A 26,034-nucleotide genomic window follows, 5' to 3' on the forward strand; every position below is an offset into this window, starting at 1 on the left:
AAAATTTTAGTTTACAAGCAGTGGTTTTACAGAGATGAGAATTTTGATAAGTAGTCACTCTTAAGAGTTCCAGGAGCTTTTGACATTAAAGCTGCTTTTGAGTGACTGTAATAAACTGTAAAAATGGCACAGAAAAGTGAAAATGGAATGGAAGTTTAACCTCATTCACACAAATTATTTCCCAGCCATTACAATCTCTGAGTCATTAAAAACAAGTGCACTTTAATTTCCTTCTGCGTTTATTTAACCAATACTTCAGGTTTGGTTTAGATCAGATAAAAGCAGTTTAAATGATATAACTGATACAAAAATATTTTTAAACCATAACTTTTATTTACAATTAGGCACAAATTTCCTTATATTCAGTCAACAACAAGTGGCCAGCTGTGCAGGGAGTCTCACTGCATCGAGGTGACTGTCACCAGAGTACCACTGCTGCAAAACAAACCCATCACGCAGGATATTCCCTGTCATAACAAACTGCAGTTGGGATGCATTTTGTTCTATTTTTCGTCCCATTTAGAGGTAAAAAAACGTTTGAGTGATTCTTTCAGTCATTAGTGCAAAAGAATGTTGCTTTCTGCAGGACACCCATCAGTGGTACTGACTGTGCCTGCTCAGGGTTGAAAATATCCTTCATCATCGTCGTCGTCCCACTGAGCCGCTTCTCTGGCGCGCAGGGCGAGTGCCACAGCCTTGGACATGCCACTGCTGCTGGGCTGGGCTGGCTCCCCATCTGTCACCACAGAGGCAATGTTAACTGTGCTGACATGGTGTAACCACCACCCCCATTAAAAAAGCCCCGTGTTATTTAAGGGTCTCATCTGCCAAGTATTTGGAATGAAGTGACATGATCGTGTAAACCGGGAATAGCTCAAACTACCAGGCAAGATCCTGTAGCTTTTTTTATTCTGAACATGATGATGATATCCTAGGGACTCTACATCATTATTAACCTCTTCTGAGATCACACCAATATGTGAAGTCTGTCTCTGAAGTGATTTAATGCTCTTGTCTGTGAGTGCTCCCATAATACAAAATGGCTCCTTTGCCCAAGGAAATTCCACTTTCTGCTATACAGTCTTCAGAGGTCACCATCAACACCAGAACAAGCTACCAATAAACACATCCTATAAAAAATGTTCACCCCAGAAACCCAATCTTTTTGTTTTCTCTCTATACAAGATGCTAAAAGCTGTGTCCCTGACATCCAGCTGTTACACACTGTGTCTCTACGACAAACATTCCTACTGAGCTGAACTTCTGAGAGCTTTCTGTGTTTCATCTTTGTTGCTTACCTAGTGGGAAGTCAGTGCCACTTGAGATCTCAGCAGAATAGGGATGCTGAAAACAAAATTCACAAGCAGGTTTAGGTCATGATTTCCCTCATGTACCTGTTATCTTCTATTTAAAAATATACCAGTTACCTGTAACAAAGCCATACTCTCCAGGTCTTAAGCAGGTTTGTGATTAGGAGTGTTCCAACACCTATTCTGATTACACTTTTATACCTGCTTCAATTAATCTTTAAGGTTATTTCCATGCACACAGGATGGCCTCTTTGCTCCACATACACCCATTGTCTGTATCACACCCAGATTCTATATAAGGAAATCTAGCAGGTTTCCCTCTTTTGACCATCTCACCTCTGTGTAGGATGTGTTTTGGTTTCTGTCAAATGCCTCTGCTGGGTAGCCTGGCACTTGCTGGGCAGGTTGCCTGGATGGGTGGTGTGGAGAGGAGCTTCTCTGAAAGACAGAGTATTTGGCATTACCAGTCTGTATTCTGGCTTCCAATTGTGACTTTATAGTCAGCAGTGCTCATACCCTTCTTTTAGGGAGTTTGCCTTTCTGTTAGGTCCACAATGAGATTATTCTGGCATCTCCTTTTGAAATCTAATCTTAACAACTACAAGAATATCCACACTTCATAGGCTACCAAACCCTCCTCTCAGGAGTCCCACTTGTGACACTGGACATGGCCACTGGTTGTTTGAAAATCCCCAGCACACAGAAAATGCCTCTTCAATTTCAGCTCCCCTCTTTACAGCCAATATTTACTTATATTGTCACACATGTATTTATATTTAACAATAGATCAATATCAACTGTTATCCATGTTTATTCATTTATTTTTATTTATATTATGACTTTAATGATGGCCAGTCATACAGGGGGATTTGATTTTTTGGGAGGAAGGAGGGGAACCTACCAAAAACTTTTTCTCTGCTAGTATGTAGGTCAAGGACTTTTTACTCAACACAAATTAAAACACTAGACAGCACCTACATGTGTACATTTTTACACTAATTTGGTGGGTCGGGGAGCAGGACAGCCTTGAAAAATAAAATTAAGTTTAAATCAGATGTCTATCGATGTCATATGGGATTTAAAATGGGGTTATATCAAAGCACTCAGTTTTACCTCAGTTGAAAAAAACACAAACTATAAAACCCTGAGGAAATCCAGAGTCAGGGGAGGAAGGCAGCCTCATTCCCAGCCTAGGCAAGGTTCAAGTGTGGCTGAACCCTTTGTGATCATCAGTGCACACTTTAAGAATGTTTTCTTGCAGTTTCATAGCCATAAATTGTGGCTGGTGAGGGTAAGGACTTTTCTATATCCTTCCCAGGTTGAATTCCAGCCTGGAACAAATAGTTAGGGAACTTTCAGAATATCCTTTTGCTGTCTGGAGTTAACTAGTAATCAATCAGTTTGCATGAAATTTTAAATACAGACACATCCTTACAGGGCAGCCTATTTGCAGGGCTGGAGGAGCCCCGTGGAATCAGACCAAGCACGTAATTTAACAGCAGCACCTGAACAGGCAGACTGACCTGCTGGCCTTGTCCTCTCACTGCAGATGGATTTTGGTTTGCTCTTTGCAGTCTCCTTAGTTTTTCAAGTAAAAACATCTTGTCTTTTGCTGCCTGTGGTCAAAACATACTAGATCATTAGCTGGAATGGACTAATCATTCCTGAGAGGCTCAAGGCCTGTAGGTAACCACTGATGAGAATAACTCCTTTTATCCTAAAATAATCGGTCTACAGAGGGAGCTGCTGCAGCACATTTGAAGATACAATTCTTTTGCAACAACTCTAGTTGTGAGTTAAATTTCTCTGCAAGTCCCATGAGGAAGGGCTCCCACCCTCCCTTGCAGTCATAGCCAAAACAGGTTACAGCTCCACAAAGCTGGATGAGACAATCAACAAAGAAGCCAAATTATAAAAAAAAGATACAGCTGAAAGTCAGACTTACATTAATAATTTGCTTACGTAAGAGTTTGGTCATGGTCTTTCTTCCTTGTATTATTTGCCAGTAAAGATAAGTAATAATTCTAAACAAAACAAAAAAGTCCAATAAATGAGCATTTCCTTCTAGTCATTGTCTAAACAGAAAATTATCCTGTTTATTTTAATCCATTAAAAGACATACATACACACATCTCTGCACACACACACACACATATATATATAAAGTAGATGTACACAATTACACAAGGAATGGCAAACACATGAAATTGCTTAAAACATTCTCTTGACAAAGACCCAAAGCTTGGAGCTGGTTTGTAAGGAGCTTTGGCATTCTCACATAATAGGAATAGGTTTTACAACTTCAATATGTACTTCAAATACATGATTTTCCAACACATTAACTATTTCTGATGCTTTAAAATGCAATTTGCAATTATTTTTTTTTTATGAAGAAGGGCTATGTCATTGCCAGGTTTTTCCACTTCAGGCCCTTTTCTGGTGCTTTTCATTAGCAGGTACTTACAGTACAATGCTAGAGAGGATGAAGAAGAAAAGTTCACTTGTAATTAAGTTATGGTAGATCCACACAACCCATTCTGAGACAGTGTAATGTTCCAGTGTGTGTATCCACTCAGACACTGCAGCATACATAGAAGACAAGCCTCTGAAAGGACCACATCCTTCTGAAGGTTTTAACCTGGAAGTGTGAAAAAACAGCTACTTAAAAACTTCACATACTAACCAGTGAACTTAGTCAATACTGTGATTTTGTACATCAAGATGCTCATCAGTTTGCTCTGTTCTCTTTGGTCTCTCAGTACTTCCATGATCTGTGTTTCATTTTTAACTTGGGTCCCTCTCCAGCCACTAAATGCCCACCTGAGATGATGCAGTTGCTGCAGTGGATCAGTGCCAAGCCCTGTAAACACAATCTTGACCTCAATGTAACATGTCAACCACTGTAGCACAAGCTGCAGCAAATTGAAAAAGTGGACTTTTTTCAGGTTTCACCACAGGGAACCATCCTTTCACCTTGCCTTCAGGGCCATGAGTCATTGCAGATTTTCAGTATCAACAGAATGTGCTGAGCTAAGGCAGCCCATTGCAAGAATTAGCATTATCAGGTAGACTGAAATAAGAAAGTGTTCTTTGCTTTGAAGCTGAACTACTCCAGACAGTCTGAAATTCCCCCTTGCCATCTGGAAATGTTTGCTCTGATAGATTTCATCCCACCTAGTTTCATGTGTAGTCACTTGTCTTACTAAGTATTGAAATCATGTTGCTGACAAGTCAAGGAAAAGGCTGCCCCTCCTTACTGTGGTCAGAGCAACATGCACAAAACCAAAGCAGCTTTAAAATACTGGAAGCACTGAGATGCATTATTACAGAGGTCAGCACTGCCTGCAAAAAGAACCTCTGAAGTTCATAAATAATCCAGAAGTTGACCTCAATTGAGTTTTTTCAGGTGTTTCTCTGCTGCAGACCCAGTATGACCTACAACATACATAAGTCCAGGAACTAAGAGTCAGTCGCAGAAACTTTTAAGAGAAGGAGTTTGATGCTACATTTAAATAGGAACCCAAAACTTCAATGCAACTTTGTTTCTCATCCCACTTTCTTACGGGACAAGCTGCACAGCTACATTCTCCCAAGCTCACCAAGCATCTCTTGTTTTCAGAATACAGAACATCTCCTGAACATCTGAAACCTTCCATCAGCAATTAATATAGCTTTTCCTGTGGAGAAATGCAGGTTCCTCTGTCTGGTATCAGGTCACACAGCATAATTTAGTAGGCTTGAGCACCAGTGATCTTCCATACCTCCAGACAGTGACTCCAATGACACACAGGACTCCAAGGAAGGAAGGGCAAAACAGCAGGAACATGAAGGATGTTGTCATTTGAGCAGTTCTCCAGACTTTGCGAGGGGGTTGGCAATTCCTCATCAGACTGACCTTTAAAGAGATGAAGGTACTCTTGGGATGGTGTTACCTGCCACTTCAACTCAGCTTAAGTCAATCCCACTGAAATTTCTGGAACAGCATCTATCAAAAGTTTCCAAGAATTTCTTTTATATTAATTTGATAGACATTCTGTAGTTTTAGAAAACTTCAAGAATATAGTCTTTAAATAGCAAGTGGCAAAATGAGGTTCTGATGGGTCCTTCAGGACTCTGTTGGGTAGAATTTGCTTTTGCAGCATATGCAAACCCTTGGTTCAGAGGAGTTTGAATCCATCTTTCTACCTACAGCTTTGTTCTTCTACATTCAATGCTACAAACTGCTTAATGATCCAACAAACAACTTATCACCTCGTCATAATACTGAGACAACTCTGAAAAGAAGACATTTCCACCATGATCTTTAGCTGAATCACCCTGCTTACACTTAGATACCTTGGCAGAGGGGCATTGCTGGGGAGTAAAATGGGAGGGCAAAGTCACAGCCACAGGCTGTCTATACTGACACATGCACTTGTCCACTGTTAATTCCTCAGCCTTTAATTTTACTGCTTTATCTTCTCCCCTCTCCAACTGTGCTCTTAACTCCTCCTATAACCCTTCCAACACCTTTTTCCCCTCTCAGATTTCACAGATTTGTAACTCAAGGGCATGCATCTAACTAGTCTTCCTTTAAAGCAAATCCCACCCTCCAAACCCCAACCAACCAAACTGCTCCCCTAAATGCAAAACCCCACAGCCTCAATCAAAAGCAGCACTTAACACAATAAATTCTGCCCAGATTTCAAACAGTGCAAGTTTATTATGAATACATACAAAGTTTGTTACCTTTTTCACACAAAATACTATAAAAAATGCTATCATCTGGATACCAGGCAGCAGAGGTGAGAACAGGATACCGATCCTACAAGAAGGGATTTATAGAGGAAAAAGTTACATCTTCACTGTTCACCACACAACTCTCCATGCACTGAAGGCAAAAAAAAAATATCACAGTAACTTCACATACAGATAGTGTTGGATTATTTGGAAATGTGACTATGTTAACCTTGATCCTGTAACAGTAAGTCCACCTTGGAAAATATGCAACTTCAAACATACATATCTATGCACAGATTTGCAAAACTCTCTTATAATTGGAGCAACATACTCATTCTTAGAAATAAGGCATCTTTTCCAGGGTTTAATACTGAAACTATTTCAACAGGAACATCATTCCAGTGGGGAAGTAAACAAAATTCCAGGATATTCCTGTAGCAACCTATCGGATTTCTTCCAGACTAGGTGGCCACTGGATAAACTACTGACTGAAGTTATTGTTATTACCCACAGAATTATAAATAAAACTGGCAAGTTGCAATCCTTCCCAAAGGTACTTAATAGGTCACCTCTCGAGAACTTATCTTGTTTTTCCCCCATGATGGGAAGCACCCAGAAATGTCAGAATAAGAATGTTCCATGATATTCCTAAGTACAAATGAAGTTTTGCCTGTAAATGTAACACTTACCAGGTCAAGGTCTGTGCATAGATCAAATCTAAAACATTTCGTCCGATATCAAATTCTGGCTGCCCCAGGCTCACACAGACTGTAGTTCCAACAATTCTGGGGGGGAAAACCAAAAGCTACAGCACAATAGCATTTGCTAAGTGAGAAAGCCCTCTGTATAAATCTCTGCAGAAGACCCCCTGAATACAAGCATCAGTGACAAATTATTTAGGGGCTGCATTAACGTCATGCAAAGCAGCCACAGCTCGTTCAGTACACAACACAGAAAAAGTGAAACAGAATTTGGCAAAAGTGAATTCCCATAACACACAGCAGGGTTGAAATAAGACCTAGGATATTTTTCATGCAACTAAAAAGACAACAAACAAGGGTTTGTTACTGTATCAGTAAATATCTCTACTAACGTAACTATTTCTTATTTACTTTAAGCACAAGTATGTTTGTGCTTAAGCAGCCGAAATGTCAAGTTGCCTCGGTACAAAACTGTAACAGCTTTTCAGGTCCTGAGTCCTGAGAATTTCCAGTCTCAATCAGAAAAAAAAGTGTCTTGTAGTCTGATATTCTTCAGATATATGTGAAGTATATCCTGTTTCAAACTCACTGAGGTTGCAAGTACCTGAGACAAACACAGGTAAGCAAGTACTAAGAAGATTCCTACTGAGGACCAATAATTCCTTTTTATCACCTCATTTTTCCTGAGGTGGGGAGGTTCAGTTTCTGCTTGTTGTAGCAAGAACAATAACAATTTTGGTAATTATTCCATCTTGCCTTGAATACACACCTTGGTACCACTTTATCAACTGCATGATCAACAGTGTTTCAGGGCTGGGTTTTCAGGTTACTCTGAACACATACAATTAAATACAAGCAATTGTACTTTTAACCTTTCACAGCTCTAAGTCAGGTGCTTTTGGCCAGCTTAGGGGAGGCCATTTGTCAGAGCTGGCACTGCAGTTTTGTTCCTGTGACCTTTTGCTGGGAGGTGGTTTCCTATCTGAACACAAGAACGGGAAGACTAAAGCACATTGGCAAGAGCTGTGGAGGAAAAGTCTTCAAAGCCTTCTCAACATTGTTAACTTTTTGTTAAATTAATACAAAACAAAGTCTTACCTTGTAAACCAGTCCTGTTCACACCATGGGCAAAGAGCAAACAATGGATCTCCTACGTAAATAGGATCAGGAACCTGAATGCTCTGGAGAGCTGGCAAGCACTTAAACACTCTACTGCCTAAGCCCTAAGTAATGTTTGGCAGTAGAAAGGTTCACACAGCAGATGTCAGAAGTAAATGACTTTTTCCTTACATGCTGAGCTGTATTCACATTCAGTCAAAAATATTTCTCACTTACCATGCTGCAGACCTCTACACTTGAGTCATATTACACCCCTAAGAAGACTGACTAAAATCAGATTTTATGGACACTCTGTAGTGACATAACTGAGAGGGGAAAAAACTATAGAGAGTCAAAAAAAGGAAAGGCAGCAGTGTGCCTGTGGAAAAAACATGGTTTTCTGCTTGAGACACTTGGTTCTTTGTCACTCCACATTCAGGAGATCCCTGGGAGTACCATGTAGTGTTTACATCTCCAAAGGGAAAAAGGACACATTGGGAGAGTAGAATGCCACACACACTGACCTCCTGCTAAGGAGGAGCTGCAATATATACAGGGCATCTACACAGAGAGACAATCAAGGGAGCTTCAGTGGTGCCACAGCCATGCTTCTGCTGGACTTTTCTCATGCTGGAGAAAAACAGACCATGTCTTTGGGTAATGAATAAAAACAAGATTAGAAGTGCAGTACTCACCTTCGTAAAAACTCTCCAAAGAAAGAGCCAAGCAAACAAAATATGAAGTCAACCAGAACAAGACGATAGATATCCTGGCCAACCAGAGTTTCCCAGCACTTCAGGAAGCAGAAGAAAAAAAAAAAAGAAAAAACAAACATACTGAGAAGTCAGAAATCATGCAATTCTAAAATTGTTCCCAAATGCTGAAACTTGATCAAAGATCTGAAATCTTGATCAAATGTATGCTAACAGCCTGACTAATCATAGTTGAGTTCTCACTGAACAATACTGCCAACCAGCTGAGAACTGAGCTGGGTCATTCATTTTTTCCTACAGTTCATTTCTCCAAATTTGCTAATAAAAAATATTGGGGTGGCAAACTCAGCTTTCCAAGGCACCACGTGTACTTCTCTTTGCTGAAGCAAATATCAAGGTAGTTCCTAAACTGGCACTGCAAGTCAAAGATTTGTATTTTTGAAACTTTACCTGTGACTCTGAGGCAGACACAATGTTAAGCCAGTAGTAGCACAGTATTCCAACAATAGAGATTTTCAGGATGATGTTTCTATAAAGAAAAAGTAACAGTAACTGCACCAACAGCTGGTCCATAAGCTCACTGGAGGGAATGATGGCAGGATGACCATTGGTTACATTTTAAAACCTGCCAGGACCAACAGGAGCTCTCCTGGGAGCTCGGGTGTGCCATTGTTCTATTGTCCTGGCAGGAGGGGAGCTGGGCATGACAACCTTGGCACAAGCTAAACAGGCTGGGGGTGTGGGCTCCCCAGGGGAGGAAGGTCTGAGGGACACCAGGGGTTATGCAGTGTTAATTCCAGGCATCTGTTTTTAAGTGAAACGACCTCAGTCCTCTCTCCACTTCCTTTCCTTTCCTGGGAAGGGGCCAACAGTCCAGGGGCCATCTAGGGATGCTACAAACAAAACTAAGCCCAGAGTCACAGTGCACCTGAGAGGGAAACCATTCCTCATGCAGAGATGTAACACTCCAGAAGGCTCATGGAAGACAAACAAATCATGAAGAGATGAGCGCACAGAAGCCTTTGGAGAAGATGAATTCTCTTCCATAGCTCCCTACTGCCCACCACACCATCCGGGCACAGCTTTGCATCAAAGAGTCAGACAACTTCAGGCAAAAAGCACTAAGAGGTGGTAGCAACAAATACCTGGCAATAGTGACATATATCTGCTGTCCAGGAGTCTGGAACCTCTCCATGCGTCCAAGCCAGGAGTAGAAGAATGGGGTGAATGTGTTGAGGAGAGTTGCAACCAGAGGTAGCACCAACATGGCAGCTTGGCTCTCCAGGTCATTGTTACGCCCTTTCACAAACAGCTTAGAGAGGGGGAAAAAACCACAATCAAACAACCCCAACTTAGAGCCTTAACCAAAATGCTGCCTCAGGGTGTGTCCACAGGGAAGACACCTGCCACACCTCCCTGTATGTTTATATTCCCTGTATGTTTATGGGCCCATGACCTGCAGCACAGTGACCTTCTCCCCTTCTCCCGCACTACGTGGCACCGAGGGTGGGAGCCCCAGCTCAAATGCAGCTCCTAGGAAAGAAGAGGCAGGTCTTGCTACTTTTTTCCAGGTCACCAGCTGCACTATCCCTAAGCTAACCATGGGCCCAGGCAAGCAGCTGCTGGAGAGAGGGGGCAGATTTCCTCAGACCCCTCAGGTCCCACCCTCTTGCCATAGTCCCCAGTGGTGCAAGGCCTTTGTAAACCAGAGTTTTAGGTCCAGCAGAATTTGTGTCTGCACTGAGAGGAACAACAGCTCTGCTTCTCTTTGTAGTGAACAGCACTGAGTGTAAGATACACATGTGGAAAACTGCAAAATCTGTCCTTACCTCGAGGTTATTGATGGAGAGGAAGTAAACACCAGCACAAGCAGCTACTGCTGTTCCCAGAGAAGCAAACCAGGAAAGAAGATGAACACCAATACGAACAATTCTCTGTGTCACAGAAAAATTTACAACTTCTCTGTTTACTTCAGTGAGGTGTTCCTGCAAGGAAACAATTCCAAATAAAGAATTTCTTAGCCAACACCATAAGGCAACACTTGTTTCAAGTAACTCCTTGAGAAACTGAATGAAAAAGATTATTTATCTAGGTGGGCACAGTGATATCCTAGGAACATTTACTGGACAGCTTCGTGTTCCTACCCTAAAAGTTGTGTCTCACAGATAACATTACCAGCCTTCCTTTTGTCTACAAAATGGTTAAATTGCAGGAAGGAAAAAACCGGCAGAAATGTTCTGTTTGGCAAATATTTAATAGCCACAGAGATTCATTCAGAAGGATACAAATATTTATATGCAGCTTAAAGAGAAAAGGGAAACAAGTAGCTAAGACAACTCCAGGAGCTTAAACCAAATGAAACTTAACTGTCAGGAAGACTTAAGTCTCTTAGGTACAGGACTAGCCTGCTTGTGTCACTCTGCCAGAGATTTGTAAGTGCACACACAAATAAGTCTCTGGCAGAATGACTCATGCAGGTTAGCTTTGTACCTCCTGTGTTTCGTACCTTTATTTGTGTGCTGAGATTCTTTTGTTTCAGCTTCACAGCTTTTTCATTAGTTATATTGAAGTCCCAAGTGCAGAGCAGTTTGCTGGCATTCACAGAGTATGCCTGAGGGTTAACAAAGTTCCTGGTGAAGGAGTTTGCCATGCTGCAATGAAAATTGAATTTGTGAGATGCATCATGGGAAACACATCGAGTCTGCAGGGCAAAGGGGGAGATAAGGGAAATTTGTCAGTTTTCCCATCCTGTCCCAAGGCTACTACCTGTATCAGAGCGTGTCACATAAGACAATGTGGAAAATAATGTAAGAAAAAAACTTTCATATTTCCTTCTCCCAGTAGTTGCTGACGATCTTTACCTCTGGAAGGCCATCATCAATAAGGGACTATATTAGGAGCAACAGCTTACAAAGGGTTACTTTGGTTTCAACTGGGATTCTCTGCATGTTCCTTACTATTTTGCAGTTATTTTTAATTTCTCTAATAAAGGTTTGATTTCTGGAGACTGTCTTTTGAGCAGAAATTTCTACTTTATACCTGGAAATGAGGACTTGCAGAAACACACTCAGGTAATTATTACTGCTAACTGCTGACAAGGTGGGGGGTTTTTGTTGTTTGTGTTTTTTCCTCTTAATATAAGGGAAATAAGAATTCACAGTTAGTTTACCTGAACGACAGGATAAGAAAACAGATGACAAAATGTACTCCAACAGTGAAAATATAGGCCAGCTGCATGTTGTAAGATGGACCGTTCTTTATTTTACTGATTGTAGCATTGGTGTAAAAGCCATAGTAGAGTACTGTTTGTTGAAAATAACCCTGAAAAGACAAGGACATTATTCAGAATGTTTGCTACCACTTCCATGTGGTGGAAAGTATCATCATCTGAAGCCAAATTAACAGAAGTGGGAGCTGTCCCCTTGTCTACTGTGAAATCACAAGCGTGATAGAACTTAAATTTAGATAAAATTTGAACACTTACAGCCCCAGTGAGCAGCTCCAGACCCGTGAATGAAAGGTTATTTGGTTCTGCTGCAAGAAACTGAGGAACTGCGATGAAGCTGAAATTTATGAGGAATGAGAAGATGTTAAAATTTAGCAGCCACTTCAAGAAAATAAAATAAGAAAGAACACTCGTTCCAAACTCAGCACCAATGATCTTCAGAGTCTTGTGCCACACCCGCAGCAGGTGAAAATGTTCTGAAATGGTGTTTCCAAACCGCCGAAATGACTGAAGTGCAAAAGAGGAGAGAGGTGAATCTCAGCAAGCAAACAGGATGCAATTTCACATAATAAAGCCTCACATTTTTTACAGTTTCATTCATACAGCTAAGAACAGATCTGCCCCACTCCACGCACCGTAAGATGTTTAACTGGGGTTCCTAAGTGCTCCCATAATGCACTAACGACCACTGCAGCAATTAGCTGGCTCTTTGGTAAGTAGCAAGACCCCAGATTCCTCTGGAGACAGTGGTAGCATTGGAGCTAAAGTGTTTTGCTCTGCTGTGACTGGCAGAAGTTTCTGACACTTACCACTGCTGTGTCCTGCAGACACTGTGTACAGCAGGAAAGGTGAGTGCCACGGTGCCTTGACTTTTCTGTTATTTCTTTAAGAACTTTATTTCTGTGGAAGAGCAGGGCAAGGGGTGACAAGCATTATAGTGTGAGTTGTAATTGAAACAGGAAGCCAAAGAAGATGCTGCAAATGAAGTTTCACTCATGTGCACATGAACAGAATTAACAAAACATGAAGATGTTCTTGCTGGTTCTTTTTATATCAGCTGATACCCTGGCTCTTGTCCATGCTATGACAGCATGTTTTAACCCCTCCACTAACTAACATTGGCAACAAAATTTAACTATATTTTGTGAGGAGACAAAAGGATGGTTGAGACTATGCAGTCTCTTCTCCATTTTCAATGGCCAACATCCAAGTGTCCTTCAAAAAGAAATCTGAAGTCACCATTCATAACCAAATCTCAAGATCTTGATATTCTGTATTATATTACCACAGAGATTCTTCTCATCTCCATCTTTAAATCATTTCTCTTGTGAGATGTTAACTTTTTAAAAGTGCACTAAAAAATTCTTAGTCATAAAGTGACAAACCAAATCTGAGCAGATGGCAAATCCCCATAATTGAGAGCTAGATGTTGCTAGAAGTATAATGTTTGTAAAACTAAACGGATGAACTCATATTTTTACCTGATTTCTCTCTTTTTTTTCATGGTCCCTGGCATCTTCTGGATTGCCTTAATCCTTTCACTGGTGGACATATTTGCAAGGCTTCCAATTAAATCTTTCTCTGCATCAAAGCCATGAAAAAACAAAATTTTGGGATACTAACACAGTAATTTTTATACACAACCTGAAACGAATATAACAGCATCCCCATTTTCACTGCTATCAAGGTGTGGCAAGTCCTGAGACTTAAAAATATTGTCCAGAATATCTTCAGCTCCACCAGTACTCTAATACAGATGCAAGTAAGTACTGCAATAAAGTTCATACAAAGAGCTGCAATACCAAGGAAAATAAAACACTGACAAACTTCAAGATTCTGGCCCATTGCTTGATCACTGTTTGATAGTTACACTTCCATGATGCTACATATTGACTTGAAAGCTAAATTTTTGTTTTATTTATTCTATAATTTTAGTTGATGTTACTCCCCAAATTTAGCACTACCTATGCAATAGACAGAACTGCATTACTTGACAACAAGGCTGTTTTCCCATAGTTGAAATTTGATGCTAATTCTAAACACAGTGGCTGAAAACAATCAATTAGCTGTTCAAACAAATTCTGATAAAGAACTACAATTCACATTCATACTGCACCACGCTTCATTTGTCATGGGATTCGAGCTTGTTAGCAGAGCATAAAATATTAATCACTGGTGTCAACACAAACCAAGTTGTCCCCGTAACCACAGACAGACTGTGCAGGCAATTCTGGCAATAAACTAAGAACAGTATCGATCACTCCATCCTTGTACAAGATCCTGAACCACTTATCTGAACTCCTACCTTCACTGCCCACTGGATCTGTTCCAAACATGCTGGAGGAAGTCAGAAAGGCCTCATCAGGTGGTCTTCTGTTCCGTCTCCGGACAAAGCTATCTAAACAACATGCATTCTTTAGTAAGCCCAGATAGTCCTGACAAACTGACTTAAGAAATTCAAATTTCACTTCCACAGAAACAAGTCAAAAGATCACTCTTCAAACTCACTATCTACATGCAAACAAGATACTCCCTCACTCGCTTCTTTCCTGGTCATGCAGATATATGTGGGAAAAGAGAAATGTGCACATTCATTATTGAAGATTTTCTTCCTAGAAACAGGGCCTTTCTTTAAAAATCTTTCAACTGACTTCAGGGGGATTGTTTTAGAATCACACTCAGTCAGGCTGAGTATGTTACATGTACCAGACTCCCATTTCCCTGGGACCAAAATGCAGCTGCTCTCTCCACCTTCCTTCATTCAATTATTTAAACACAACCCTTACCTTCCGATCCACTGGAAATTCTGTGGGTATAGGGATAATCCAGCTGATGGAAGGTAGAAGCTGGGGTGTATGGCAGGTCTGGTTCAGGCTCAAAGGAAAGATTGTCTGTTGAAGAAAATCAGAATTACACAGAAACTTGTTTACTGCTGTGGATTATTTATGGACACAGAACACCAGCCCGGTGATCAAGTACAGCCCTACTGCAAACACAACAACCTGTTCCCTTAACAAAACTCCCAAATCTCACTCCAATGTCCATTCTAGAACTTAACAATACAAGACAGTATTTACTGATCCGTTAATACAACACACAGTCCATGGATCTGTTAATATAACACCTGAACTGCTTTAAGGATATTTTAAAAAAGGGCAAAAAATACACAAAGAGTTGAGCTTTGCAGAGCTGCAGGACTCCCTCGGGACAGAGCAAGCTGTTATTTGTTCCAGTGTTTCTGTAAGCTGGTCACATGAGAAATTACATACCTGTGAAATTTCCATTTGGACTCCTGCTTGGTAAATCCTCTCTGTATTCAGAGCCAGGTCTCATGGAGCCCATTGGTATGGCCACAGGGTTGTTCTGCTCTCTTCCACTGCGCTCTCCATAGGAACCATGAAGTGAAGGATCATCAGGGGTTTGGTGAGAGAAGGGATTGTTTTGAGAACTTCCCCTGTGTAAGCAATAAAAAAGAAAACCCTGACTGTCACAAAAACACTCAATAGATATCCTTAATAATTTGCTACCTATTATCATCAAATTTGAGTTCTTTATAAACCAAACTCTGATACTGAGATGTATTTTGTAGTTCTGATTTGGTGATCAACTGAATTAGAAAAGCTAATACTTTTCTCCACGTGAAGTTAGCTTAGACTCTGCCTAAATAGGAATAACTGCTTGGAAAACAAGAATATCCCAGGTTACAGTATATTGTGAAAATTACTGGAACTAAAAAGTATCTATGATACTATGCCATAAATACATTTTACTGAAATTCATCCAACATGTAAAAAGTAAAACACCATTTCCCTTGAATGCTGCCTTCCTGGTAACAGCTTTAAAAAATTGTGTCTGAGAATGAAAGCATAAAGGAAGGATTAAAATAAATCCACAAATTAAAACTCTGGGGGAAAAGTTTCTCGTGCATATGAGTAATTTAATTTCTTATGGCACAGTCACACAGCAAAATTAAATAAACTCACCTTCTATCAATTTCCAATGTCTCTGAGAAGTAGTAGTCTGGATTTTCAAAGCCTTCATTGTAATGATAAGACATGACAAGTCCTTTGTTTGGAGGATGAAATCTTCCCCTTTTTCGTCTCTACTGCTTCATTAATATGTTAATGGGAAGACTGATTACAGACCTGATTAAAAAACAGATGCACGTACATAAAAAATTAAAAGGAAGGAACTCCATTTTAGCAACTCAGAAGATTCTGCCATCCCACTAACAAATAACATGAAAGAAAATAAATCAGAAGTGCTTGTACCTTCATGCTATTTACCATCAGGAAATTGGAGTCCATCAGAAGTTGCAAGTAAAATGGGAATATTTCTCTATAATAAGCTCTCTACAAAACTAAGGAACTGGAGTGCCACTGATGTTTTCCCCAACACTGAAAATTCAGCCAGGTTTTAGAAGCATGTCAAAGCAATAGGAAGAAAAAATAAGTTCTCTCTCCTTCTTAAATAGGGAAAGCCAAACCCACAAATTTCTCCAAAAAATTTACTACATTTCCAAAACAAAAGAGGAGGAGAAGCCTGCCCTCCTACTTACTAGCAGTGCATCTCTAAGCCTTAGTTGTGAACAAGGGACCCATTGGACCACTGCTATGTATAGAGCAGACAATATTTAGACTCATTCTTAATGAGGGCTCTTCTAATGATTTAATGTCTCGATCCTGTAAATAGGTTGGTTTTGGATTTCTTACAGAGTGCTCCATTTTAGTCTTACACAAACCAGACTTGGTCAGAGTTTAACAAATGGAAGCCCAGATAAGCCAGTGAGAAGGGAATGTTACATTAGAAAAACAGAATCCAAATTAAACAGGCAGTTCTTGCAACTAATCAAAAATGATACTCAGAATAAAAAAGGAAGCAATTTTTAGCATTAGTTCTTAAAGGCACCATGCCAAGTTTCATCAGGTGGCAGAGCTATTCCACAGCAGGGAAGGAAAAAATAAACGAAAAAGGGCACATCTGGCAGAACCCATCAGAAGCTATTTTTATTTCGGCTCCATTCCTAGAAAAACAGAGCAGAATCTCATTTCACAGTACAGTCTCTACCAATTTCTCTATTTGCAGTGGATTTTATTTGTGATTTTTATTACAGCAAAGGAAGTATCACATGAAAAGTATCTTCAAACTGGATAATTATACAGTGTCTAGTTCCTGAAGCCTTGTCAAAATCTTCTTTTTCTGCCAAAAGAAGCTCTTAAATTACTATTATGTCATTTGCACGCCTAAAGATCTTGGAACACAGTCTAAAATCCTGCAGTGTGACATAGTTGTAAAACACTGCCCAGGTTCTGCACACTGACCAGCAAGGATGGAATTCAAAGTCCTGCATTTTAATCAGAACACTGACTACACTTTGATTACAGCCTGATGAATCATGCTGTGACACCCATGGATTCAGCACACTCAGTAAAAATGCACATGGGGCACTGTGAATCCATGGTGCATCACCCCTGCCTTCTGTAAACAATGGGGTGTGGTTACTGCCAACAAGAAACCATAAACACAGTCTCCCCTAGGTGAAACTTCTGTTTTTTCAGGCAACAACTCCACACCTACAGAGACAGAGTGAGATTCTCAGGAATGCAGAAAAGTAATTAGCAGAGCCCCCTCTCCCCATCTCCAAAGAAAACCAATGAACACCCAAGGAATCCAAGGCTCTGATATAAAAGTCATGAGAAGTTTAAATCTCCTGAGAGGTAGCCTTTCTTTGACAGGAACCACTTAGCTCTTGGTGATCTTTTGAGAACTTGCTTAGAATATATCTGAACTTTTATACAAACTCTTCAGGCATTTGTACATTGTGTCCTTATGCTCCATTTTAATGCATGGAAACGATTCTCAAAAAAGATAATCGTGGACTTCTGCAAAGCCTTGCCTGGAAAACTAAACATCCCCTATAAGAGTGGTTTACATTTCAAACTGCAATGAAAAGCTAAAGAGGAAAAAAATTACTTTCTCAGGGGAAGAAAACTCTGAGACAATTCCCTTTGAAGAGTGTGCAAAATTACATTTTTCTGGTTTTTTAACTTGTTTCCCAGGAACCCAACTCTCTTGGACTCAGACATCCAGAAAGCTGGGAAGCCTGCCAGCAAGGCAGTTGGAAAGCTGAGCACTGATCTGAACAGCTCATCAGCTTGCCTGGTCTTCATTCAAGCAGTAGGGAGAACAGATATTTTGATGGAAGTGTATGGGATGTGTAGACTCAGCATTACCCAGAAGCAAGCTGGCAGAAAGCACTGACCATCCCCATCAACTTGATATAGCATCAACCAACCAGAAACAGATCAGCCTGACTGAAAAATACATCCAGCACTTCTTTCTCTTACTTGAAAGACCTCTGGGCTTATCCAGAAAGGCTTGCTAAGAGACACAAAAAAGCCCAGGACAGACTTCCAGCTGATTTCATCATTATCCACTTTATTTCGTTGGAGTCTTAAACGCACCACATGCCAGGTGTACAGTCTGACACTGAACCCAGCACCTGAAACCACTTTGGTTTTTCTCCACCCACAAAGTTTTAAGGACTTTAAATAAATTCTCCACATACCCAGAGGCAAATTGAAATCTTTGCATTTCATCCCTGAAAAAAACAGTTTTTTCCCTTGCTACCTGCGAGCATTAGATCTCAAACTTTGAGGCATTTGGAGTGAGCAAGAACACGAACATGGATAACAGGAATGGTTCTTGACTGTAGTCACTCACAGATTGCTGTGATACCTGGTATATAAGTGCTGTAGGCTGGGGGGAAGGTGTGTGTATGAACAGACATGCTCAGGGTGCACAGCTGGCACAACAAGGGTGCACAGGTAGGATGCCAAGGGTGTACAAGTGACACATCAGGCCACTCACTTCCTCCATCCCAAGTCCGAAGATCATGAGAAACTCTTTTTATCCAATCTAATCCCTACACTGCAGGTTTAGTTTGGGGTTTGATCTGTCATAGTTCACTGGAAAGAGCCCAAAGCAGGTAATGCTCAAACTAAACCATCTCTTTCTTCCTTCTGACCTATGATGGGATGCAGTAAACTATAGCTCCAGGAAAAGCTATGACATATAGCTTGAGTTTTCCCTTTAAAAAGTTATTTTCTAAATGGAAAAAAAAAAATAGCTGGAGAACAGCAGTCATTTGGGAAAGACAGAAAGCAGGATCTTGACAAATCTTCCCTTTGCAGCATGTTGTCCACTTGTGGGTTACATTTTTTGATTTCAGCAAGCAACAAGACAAATCTTATGTTACTCCTCCGGAGCACAGAAGGGTTTAAGATCAGTGAGTTTAACAATCATTGATATGTAAATAAGTTTAGAGGTTAGGTGGAGAGTGGGTGTTTTCCCCTTAAATCATTCAACACACACTGTAATGATACAGAACAGGAAACTCCAAGCAGTGCACACTCAAGTTTCTGGATCATTTCCCAGAAAAATAATTGCCTTCACGTCACAGACCAGCAGCCTTGATAAAATACTCCAGGTTAGTTTCATCCCTCCCTGGACAGGTAATTCTCTGCTATGGACACTAATCCTCATTTAGAATGTAATCAAATAAACATGAATGTCTTGCCAAAATAGCACTTTGTCCTGGCATCAAGTTTCGGGAAAGCCACTTAGACCTCCAAGTTCTTTACCTGTAATCCCTCAGTAAAAAGGATTACATAAAGCAAGTCCTGCTTACACACATCTTGAAGAGGAATAGAAACAGTAAATTCCAGAACTACAACATAGATAACTTAATAATGTTGAATGAAGCAAATAGAACTCATGGAAGAACTGATTCAGAAGGCTGAATGTGCTCTATTTCTGTAAAAATATTTTAGTTTTATAGGGTACAACTGGACATACTGATTTCTGGAAGCCAAAAGTGAGTTTGAGAAACAAGCCAGAGTTTTACATGCTACATCAGCAACTACATTCCAGTACCAACCACTGCTCTTCCACTATCTCAGTCCCAACAGTTTCAACACTGCTGCAACAAACCACAGAAGCCTCTCAGAAGGTTGCAAAGGGCCTGTGAATTGACCCTAATCAAACACTACACTCGAGGAAACCTCATCTTTAATTGATATATTAAAGATATATTTAATTGAAACCAGCGTGAATCATACACGGAAATGACACTCACCTTTAGTGCCTATTGCCAAAGTACTCAACCTGTACCTTGCACAGGCCTCCCACTGTGTTTTTATTAATGGCAGCACAGCCAGTTACAGGAATTAACATCAACTCTGCTGTTTTAGACCTTTAATCCATTTCAGAAATGTAAACTGTGCCTCTGCTACAAGAGCCCTTCCCAGTGATGACATGCAGTCTTAGTAGCACTAAAAACCCATTTGCTGACCAGTGCATAGGGAAAGAACACGTAATCAAATCGGGAAGGGAGTGACAGCATTGCCCTTGTAGGGGAATGTCTCTCCCAACAGCTCGTTGGATCCTGAGCTCAAATTAATGTACTATAGTGCAATGCTACCTACCAGAATTCAGATACCACCCTCCCTGTAGCCCCAGCCCTTCTTGGTTAGAGTGTGGCACAGAGAGCAGCCAGGCAGGCAGGATAGTGTCTGTCTGACACAGGGAACATCCTACTGTGGAACTGTCTCTGCCCTCACCTGGCTGCTCCCAGTGCCTCCAGCTACTGCTTCAGCATCATAAGCTCTGCTTCTTATTTGCTCTTTATCCACTGTTTTTGCACCTAGTCACTTGTTTGCCTTATTCTTTCCATCTAACATTCTTCTTGTAATTTCCCCCCAATACAGTGTTTTCATCCTGTTCACTTTGTTTGCAAGTAAATCCTGTCACCTGTGGTTGCTCAAATAAGGCCTTTGGAGAAGGACTGCCAGCTCCTTCATGTTTGCAGTGGCCCAAGCAGGATTCTACTTCTTCACCTGAGTTTAGACACCTTTCTTATAAACATACCCCTGAAACATTCAAAAAAAAGTTACAATATGCAGTTAAAAATTATAGTGTCCAATAAAGTGTTGGAAAGGCGTGGTGCACACTTCAGGGTTTTTGCTCAAAGGCAGTGGCTGAAAGTTCAGATACTTCATTAATTCTGTGAAATTCATAGTACTCTCCCTAATCTACCACACACATCCTTGCTTCTCCACCCAAAAGGTCCCATGGGATCACAATTCTTATGGACTGAAGTACATATGACAGTGGCTTAGCATGATCTAATCCTTTCCCCAGAGACCTCTTTGAGACCAACTTTCTCTTTGTTTGCTGTATGGTTGCTTTTATTCCCTTAAGTCTGACCACAAGTTGCAAACTTAATTCACTGTGAAAATTATAAACTACTAAAATTGGAAATAGGGAACTGAAGAGCAAGAAGAGTACACCTGGCAGAGAGCGGCAAGATTAGCAAGAATAAGAAATAAAACTCTGCATTATTTCTTTACCACTTGAAAGACATTACCTAGTTCATAGTCTGACCATTACAGGGAAAAAAGGACTAAAGCAAGAATCATTTCATATCAGTGCAACTCAGTCTTGTGACTAAATTTCCAAACTGCAGTGTCACATTCTTTGCATTTAGCAAGACTAAATCTTGCTTTGTAAAACAAGTTTTTTAAGTCTATTAACCAACATTACCAGCCACTTGTATTTGAAGGAAATAACTGCTTACATTAAAAAAAAAAAAAAGGAAGCAGTTTTTGAGTACCTGGTTGGAATAATTTTCTGCTTTCAGTGCAAAGGCAGTCCACCACAACAGGTCTATCAGAGGCATGAGAGACTGCTTACCAGAACAGTTCTGATGTTTTGCCTTAAAACAAAGCTCTTTTTATTGCACTTGCAATGGATACCCATCCAGTTTAAATGCAATCTTCAAATTATATTTTAATGAGCAGTATCAATTACAGGAGTCTCATTCACAAGTTCAATTGGAAAAGCAAATTAAGACTATACATATGATCATTTCATATAATAAACAGGGTTTAAAATATACACAGTGATGTTGGACTAAAAAAGGGCATTGTTCTGTTTGTAATTTCTGGCTTAACTTCCTGCTAAGGATATTGTCATCTCATTACTATTTGCACAGGCAGCATTTAAAAGAACTTTGAGGGAAAACAAAAGGCATTCACAATATTTTGACAAATAAACTGAGGGACCAGAAAATTACTCGAGAGAACCAGAAAAGAGAAACAGTTTTGTCACAGGTTTCTCCTAATTCTTCAAAATCCTTATATGCAGTTTTCAAATCGTTGGACAAATAATTTCACATAATCTGAATCCTTTTTTTTTTTTTCAGACAAAATGCAGCTTCATTAAAATGCGATGTAGCTAAACCCATTAGGGAAGCATGTGGCTGCTAATCCCCCATGGGACCAGCGCTTGCAGCCGAAGGCAGAGGAAGCGGGTATGTGACTAACGGGGCGATAAAGGTGAGAGGGCTGACACCAGGGTCTGGGCACGGCGCCGCGCGGCTGCTCACCTTTCAGAGAGCAGGAGCCGAGTACATCCCTGACACTCCCGCCATCCTGTCCTTACGGTTCCATCACTCTATGTCAGCAGCGGCCACCTGCTAAGCGCAGCCACCTGTCGGGGGCCCGAGTGGCTCCTCCACCTCAGTGAACGGAGAAACCACCCTGCAGCCGCGCTGTGCAGCAGACCCAGCCCGGACCCAGCGCCCCCGGCCCTTCCCAGCCGCTCCAGGAACGGCAGAGCCCCGGAGCCGCCCGTCCCAGCTCTTACCTGCCCTCCGGAGAGGCTGCCCGCGCCAGGTGCCCGGGATCGGCGCCGCTCCAGGTGCCCCGGGATCGGCACGCTCCCGCCCCGCGGCGGCTCCTCCGGCGCCCCCGGTCCCGCCCCGGCCCCGATGCCGGGGGAGCTCCCGGTGGCGCCGTTTGCTTCGCTTCGCTTCGCCCCTGAACGGGCCGTGCACGGAACTGCACCAGCGGGAAGGGGGAGCTGAGGTCCGGCTCGCACAGCTCGCAGAGAGACAAGAAAAACAACCACGCCAAGTTCCTCGCTGTTACCTGCCGTGGGACGCGTTGCTATATTTCTATATGAGCTCCAAGGCATTCAGTCTCCTTCCCCCATAAATTTAAACATGCTTTTTTGGGGCTGAGGATCGCAATAACACCACAAAAAAAGGACGGAGAGAAACGGTCTTCAGACCCAGGGTGTGTTACCTTTATCCCTGGATTAATCATTTGTAGAGCAGAGATAAAGAACGATCTTGACCTCACATATTTTTACTTCCAGGAAGGCTCCTCCAAGGGTGAAAAAACTAGATCACACTAGTACAGAGAGTAATCAGCAGTTCCTGGATGGCAAATTTAATACCAGCCCTTCCTGTAGTCTGGATGGGTCAGAAGGAACTTCTCCTTTAGTGTGACACAGACATACTGATTTTTCCTGTCTTTCTCCTTTCCCTCCTTCTTCCCATTTCACACAGAGAAGGGAAAAACCATGGACTGGACAAAGCTACAGTCGAGCACCAGGCAGGGTGCAACACAGAGAAGTCAACAAAGTGCTGGGGTGGTGCCTCTTGCAGGAATTTTTGTGCTAAAGCTGCTCACAGGGATATCTGCATCACCTTCCCTCACTCCACTGCAGCTGGAATGGGGATACCCCGGCACATCCACCTCACAATAGTCACAGCCAGGCTGTGTCCAGGGCCCCTCTCCAAGGCTAATGCTGTCCTCTGGAAAGAGGAGTATCCTCAAACTGGACGAGGGGCCAAACAGCCACCACTGGGATGGGCACAGATGGAGAGGGAAAAAGGGTAAAGGACAAGATTGACTCTGCTGTCCCACACTTGTGTCCTGCCTGTTACCTTTCTCTTTTTGCCAACGCGTTACAAAATTATAGACTCCCTGCTGCTTTTGTGTTGGTAGAGCCTGTTATGACATTTTGGCATATTTTATCCTGCCAGGAAACCACATATCTTAAAACTTCTAGCAACTATTCCTAAGTAACTTCTCTGGCCAGCAAGATTAGAAAAAAAAAAAAAAAAAACAAATGAAAAATACTCCTGTCAACCTTTTGGATTAAAGCCAGTGGGGAATTGGCAATAAATCAATTTGCTCTGTGTTCAGAAACTGTGTTGGTATAACAGCTGATGATCACTTTTACCAAATGGCTAGTGACTTCCCAGTTCCTGAATTGTGTAAAAACGTGTTTATTCTGTATCTGACACATTCTGTAGACTTCAGTGAAGTGTTCTAATACCACTTTAAGATTACATTTTGCCCAAAGCAACATTCCTGGCATGACTGTAGAGGACCTGTCTGCAGATTTCCTGCACTGATCCAGAGCTCCCTCCCTGCTGCACAGGCCACAGCCCAAAGCACCAGGGCAGTCGAACGTGAGAACACCCCAAAATTAAAACAATCACTCAGAGCTTTCCTTAACATTTAGGGCCATTTTTGAGCTGTGGTATTAGGAAGAGGAACCATATGAAAAAAAAGTGTCCTGGAAATGGTGTTACTAAATGTGACAGACGGTTTCCCAGCATCCTGGGAAACAGTATATGGCATTGGCTTCCATGCCCAGCACAGACTGAGAGCTGCTGCTGTTGTGAACAAGGTACACTGGACAAATAATACACAAGAGGAACTTACCACAGAATCATCCATTCTCTTCTCTTTAGCATGCCTGTATTCTGCTTTTCCACCTGGGATTGCTGTGATCCATTAAATTCATTGAAACATTTCCAAGCGTCTTAAAAGCTTTCTCAACTGGAAAAAAAAGAAATAGATCAGAGAATGTTCTCACAAAATTCCCGGGGAAGTCAATCTTGTTTCAATTCCTCCAATCTTTATTTAAATTTGTTCTCATGGGGTCATTAACCCAATACTTTTCTAGAACATGGAGTTTCAGAAAGAGTCTAATTAAGCAGCAAGTGTACTACTGACCTTTATTCTTTGTATTCTTACTGGTAAGAAAAGAAACATAAATAAGAAGCCAAACTGCCACTCCAGATGACACCTCTAGGGAAGCCTTACCCCATAAATATTCCTATTTAGGGCAGAGCTGGCCCTGCTCTGAGTTCACAGCCACAGAAAGATGCTTGGGTGGCTTCAAGGGACCAGTAGAAGTGGGTACTTAGGCTCTGTAACATAATGCACATTCATATTCATGAATGCTGATCAACACCAAATGATTTTTTGGGGTTGCTACTGAGGGGTTTCAATTTCCATCCCCTGAGTTTTTCAGAATGATCAGCTGGGAGTTGTTCAAATGAATTCCAGGAAATGTGTTGCTCAACCAAGGACCCAAAAATCACCTGTGCAAACGGGCTTCACTGAGGTGTCTGGTTCTGTTACCAACACACCCATCCTGCAGAAGGATCTGTGTGTTACAAACACTCTCTCACAGCATCAGCCTTTGCTATACGAAAAAACCCATCTGGGAAAAACCACCCTGGAGATCTGTGGAAAGGAGAAGGGAAAAAAGCAACAGGCCTTCAGAGCGACTTAATGAAGAATGAGGGCAAGTTATAACTTGTTCTCATCAAAAATAGACAAAAAAAGAAATATTAGATATAAAATCACAGAGTCATCAAGGCTGGAAGAAACCTTTGAGATCATCAAGTCCAATTGCCAAAGACCAGCCTAGTGGTACGAAGGCAAGAACACCTACAGGGTAGGTTTCTTGTTTTCTTAAGTAATTCAGTTCAATAAGGAAGTTGCTGTGCTTTAATTCCATGTCTCTGTATTTCACAACAATTCCCCTTAAGATATATCTTTCACCTCTGCCAGTAACACAGATCATAAATGTGTACATCTAAATTACTTTGAGAACTTTCATTTTTATCAGTAACATTTTATTGTTTTATTATGGAAACAGATGACCCACATAGATTCTTATTGCTAATAAAGCAATTTGAAAATGATGTATCTCAGCTGATGACACATATGTAACAGAAGACACATGTTTGTTTATGTCTGATTCAGCATTCTGAAACCTAATAATAACTTATTTTAAACATTATGGCAGAAAGTGGATGAAGAATGTTCAGAATAATCTGTTTATCAGTTTAGCTATCAGTAGAACACAGTAAGAAATGCTAGAAATTATGGGGGTTTTTTGCGCACCACCTAATGCTGCTGAAGCTACTAGAGGTTTCATTTGTTTTTGGTCACACATGCTGTTATTTTCACACAAAAGGCAAGAATTATTCCAAGAAATAAATCCCTCTGAGATGTTTACTACAAGCTAACACAAACCCCTCACCCTCAGATGGAAAAAGAGATCCAGCATCTGCTTTGCTTGCTCCGGTTCATACCGAGTTTTCACATTCAAGG

General features: G+C 41.2%; 1 protein-coding gene across 1 annotated transcript; it reads right to left on the reverse strand.

Moving 5' to 3' along the window:
- Positions 1-313: 313 nt before the first annotated feature.
- TMC5 (transmembrane channel like 5) lies at positions 314-24,461 on the reverse strand. Its single transcript, XM_018067401.2, has 23 exons — positions 24,349-24,461; positions 15,751-15,912; positions 15,037-15,221; positions 14,554-14,658; positions 14,073-14,165; positions 13,249-13,348; positions 12,577-12,667; positions 12,026-12,274; positions 11,711-11,862; positions 11,048-11,192; positions 10,371-10,526; positions 9,687-9,853; positions 8,992-9,070; positions 8,524-8,621; positions 6,719-6,814; positions 6,039-6,114; positions 5,072-5,205; positions 3,775-3,948; positions 3,256-3,334; positions 2,834-2,926; positions 1,647-1,748; positions 1,299-1,344; positions 314-736 (listed from the first exon to the last, which is right to left on the reverse strand). The coding sequence occupies exons 2-23, from the start codon at positions 15,822-15,824 to the stop codon at positions 618-620; spliced, it is 2,613 nt and encodes an 870-aa protein (XP_017922890.2). The 5' UTR covers positions 15,825-15,912; positions 24,349-24,461; the 3' UTR covers positions 314-617.
- Between the last annotated feature and the right edge of the window lie 1,573 nt (positions 24,462-26,034).

The sequence above is a fragment of the Manacus vitellinus genome, unplaced genomic scaffold, assembly GCF_001715985.3.
Source record: "Manacus vitellinus isolate BGI_N305 unplaced genomic scaffold, ASM171598v3 scaffold_12_pilon, whole genome shotgun sequence".
Taxonomy (NCBI): Eukaryota; Metazoa; Chordata; class Aves; order Passeriformes; family Pipridae; genus Manacus; species Manacus vitellinus.

Bases quoted from the DNA above. Each gene is read 5' to 3' on its own strand.
- TMC5 (XM_018067401.2), bottom strand. From the start codon at position 15,824: ATGTCTTATCATTACAATGAAGGCTTTGAAAATCCAGACTACTACTTC. The intron at 15,222-15,750 runs GTGAGTTTATTT...TTGCTTACACAG, and splicing joins ACATTGGAAATTGATAGAAG to GGGAAGTTCTCAAAACAATC. The intron at 3,335-3,774 runs GTAAGTACCTGC...TGTTTTGTTTAG, and splicing joins ATCCTCTCTAGCATTGTACT to AATTATTACTTATCTTTACT.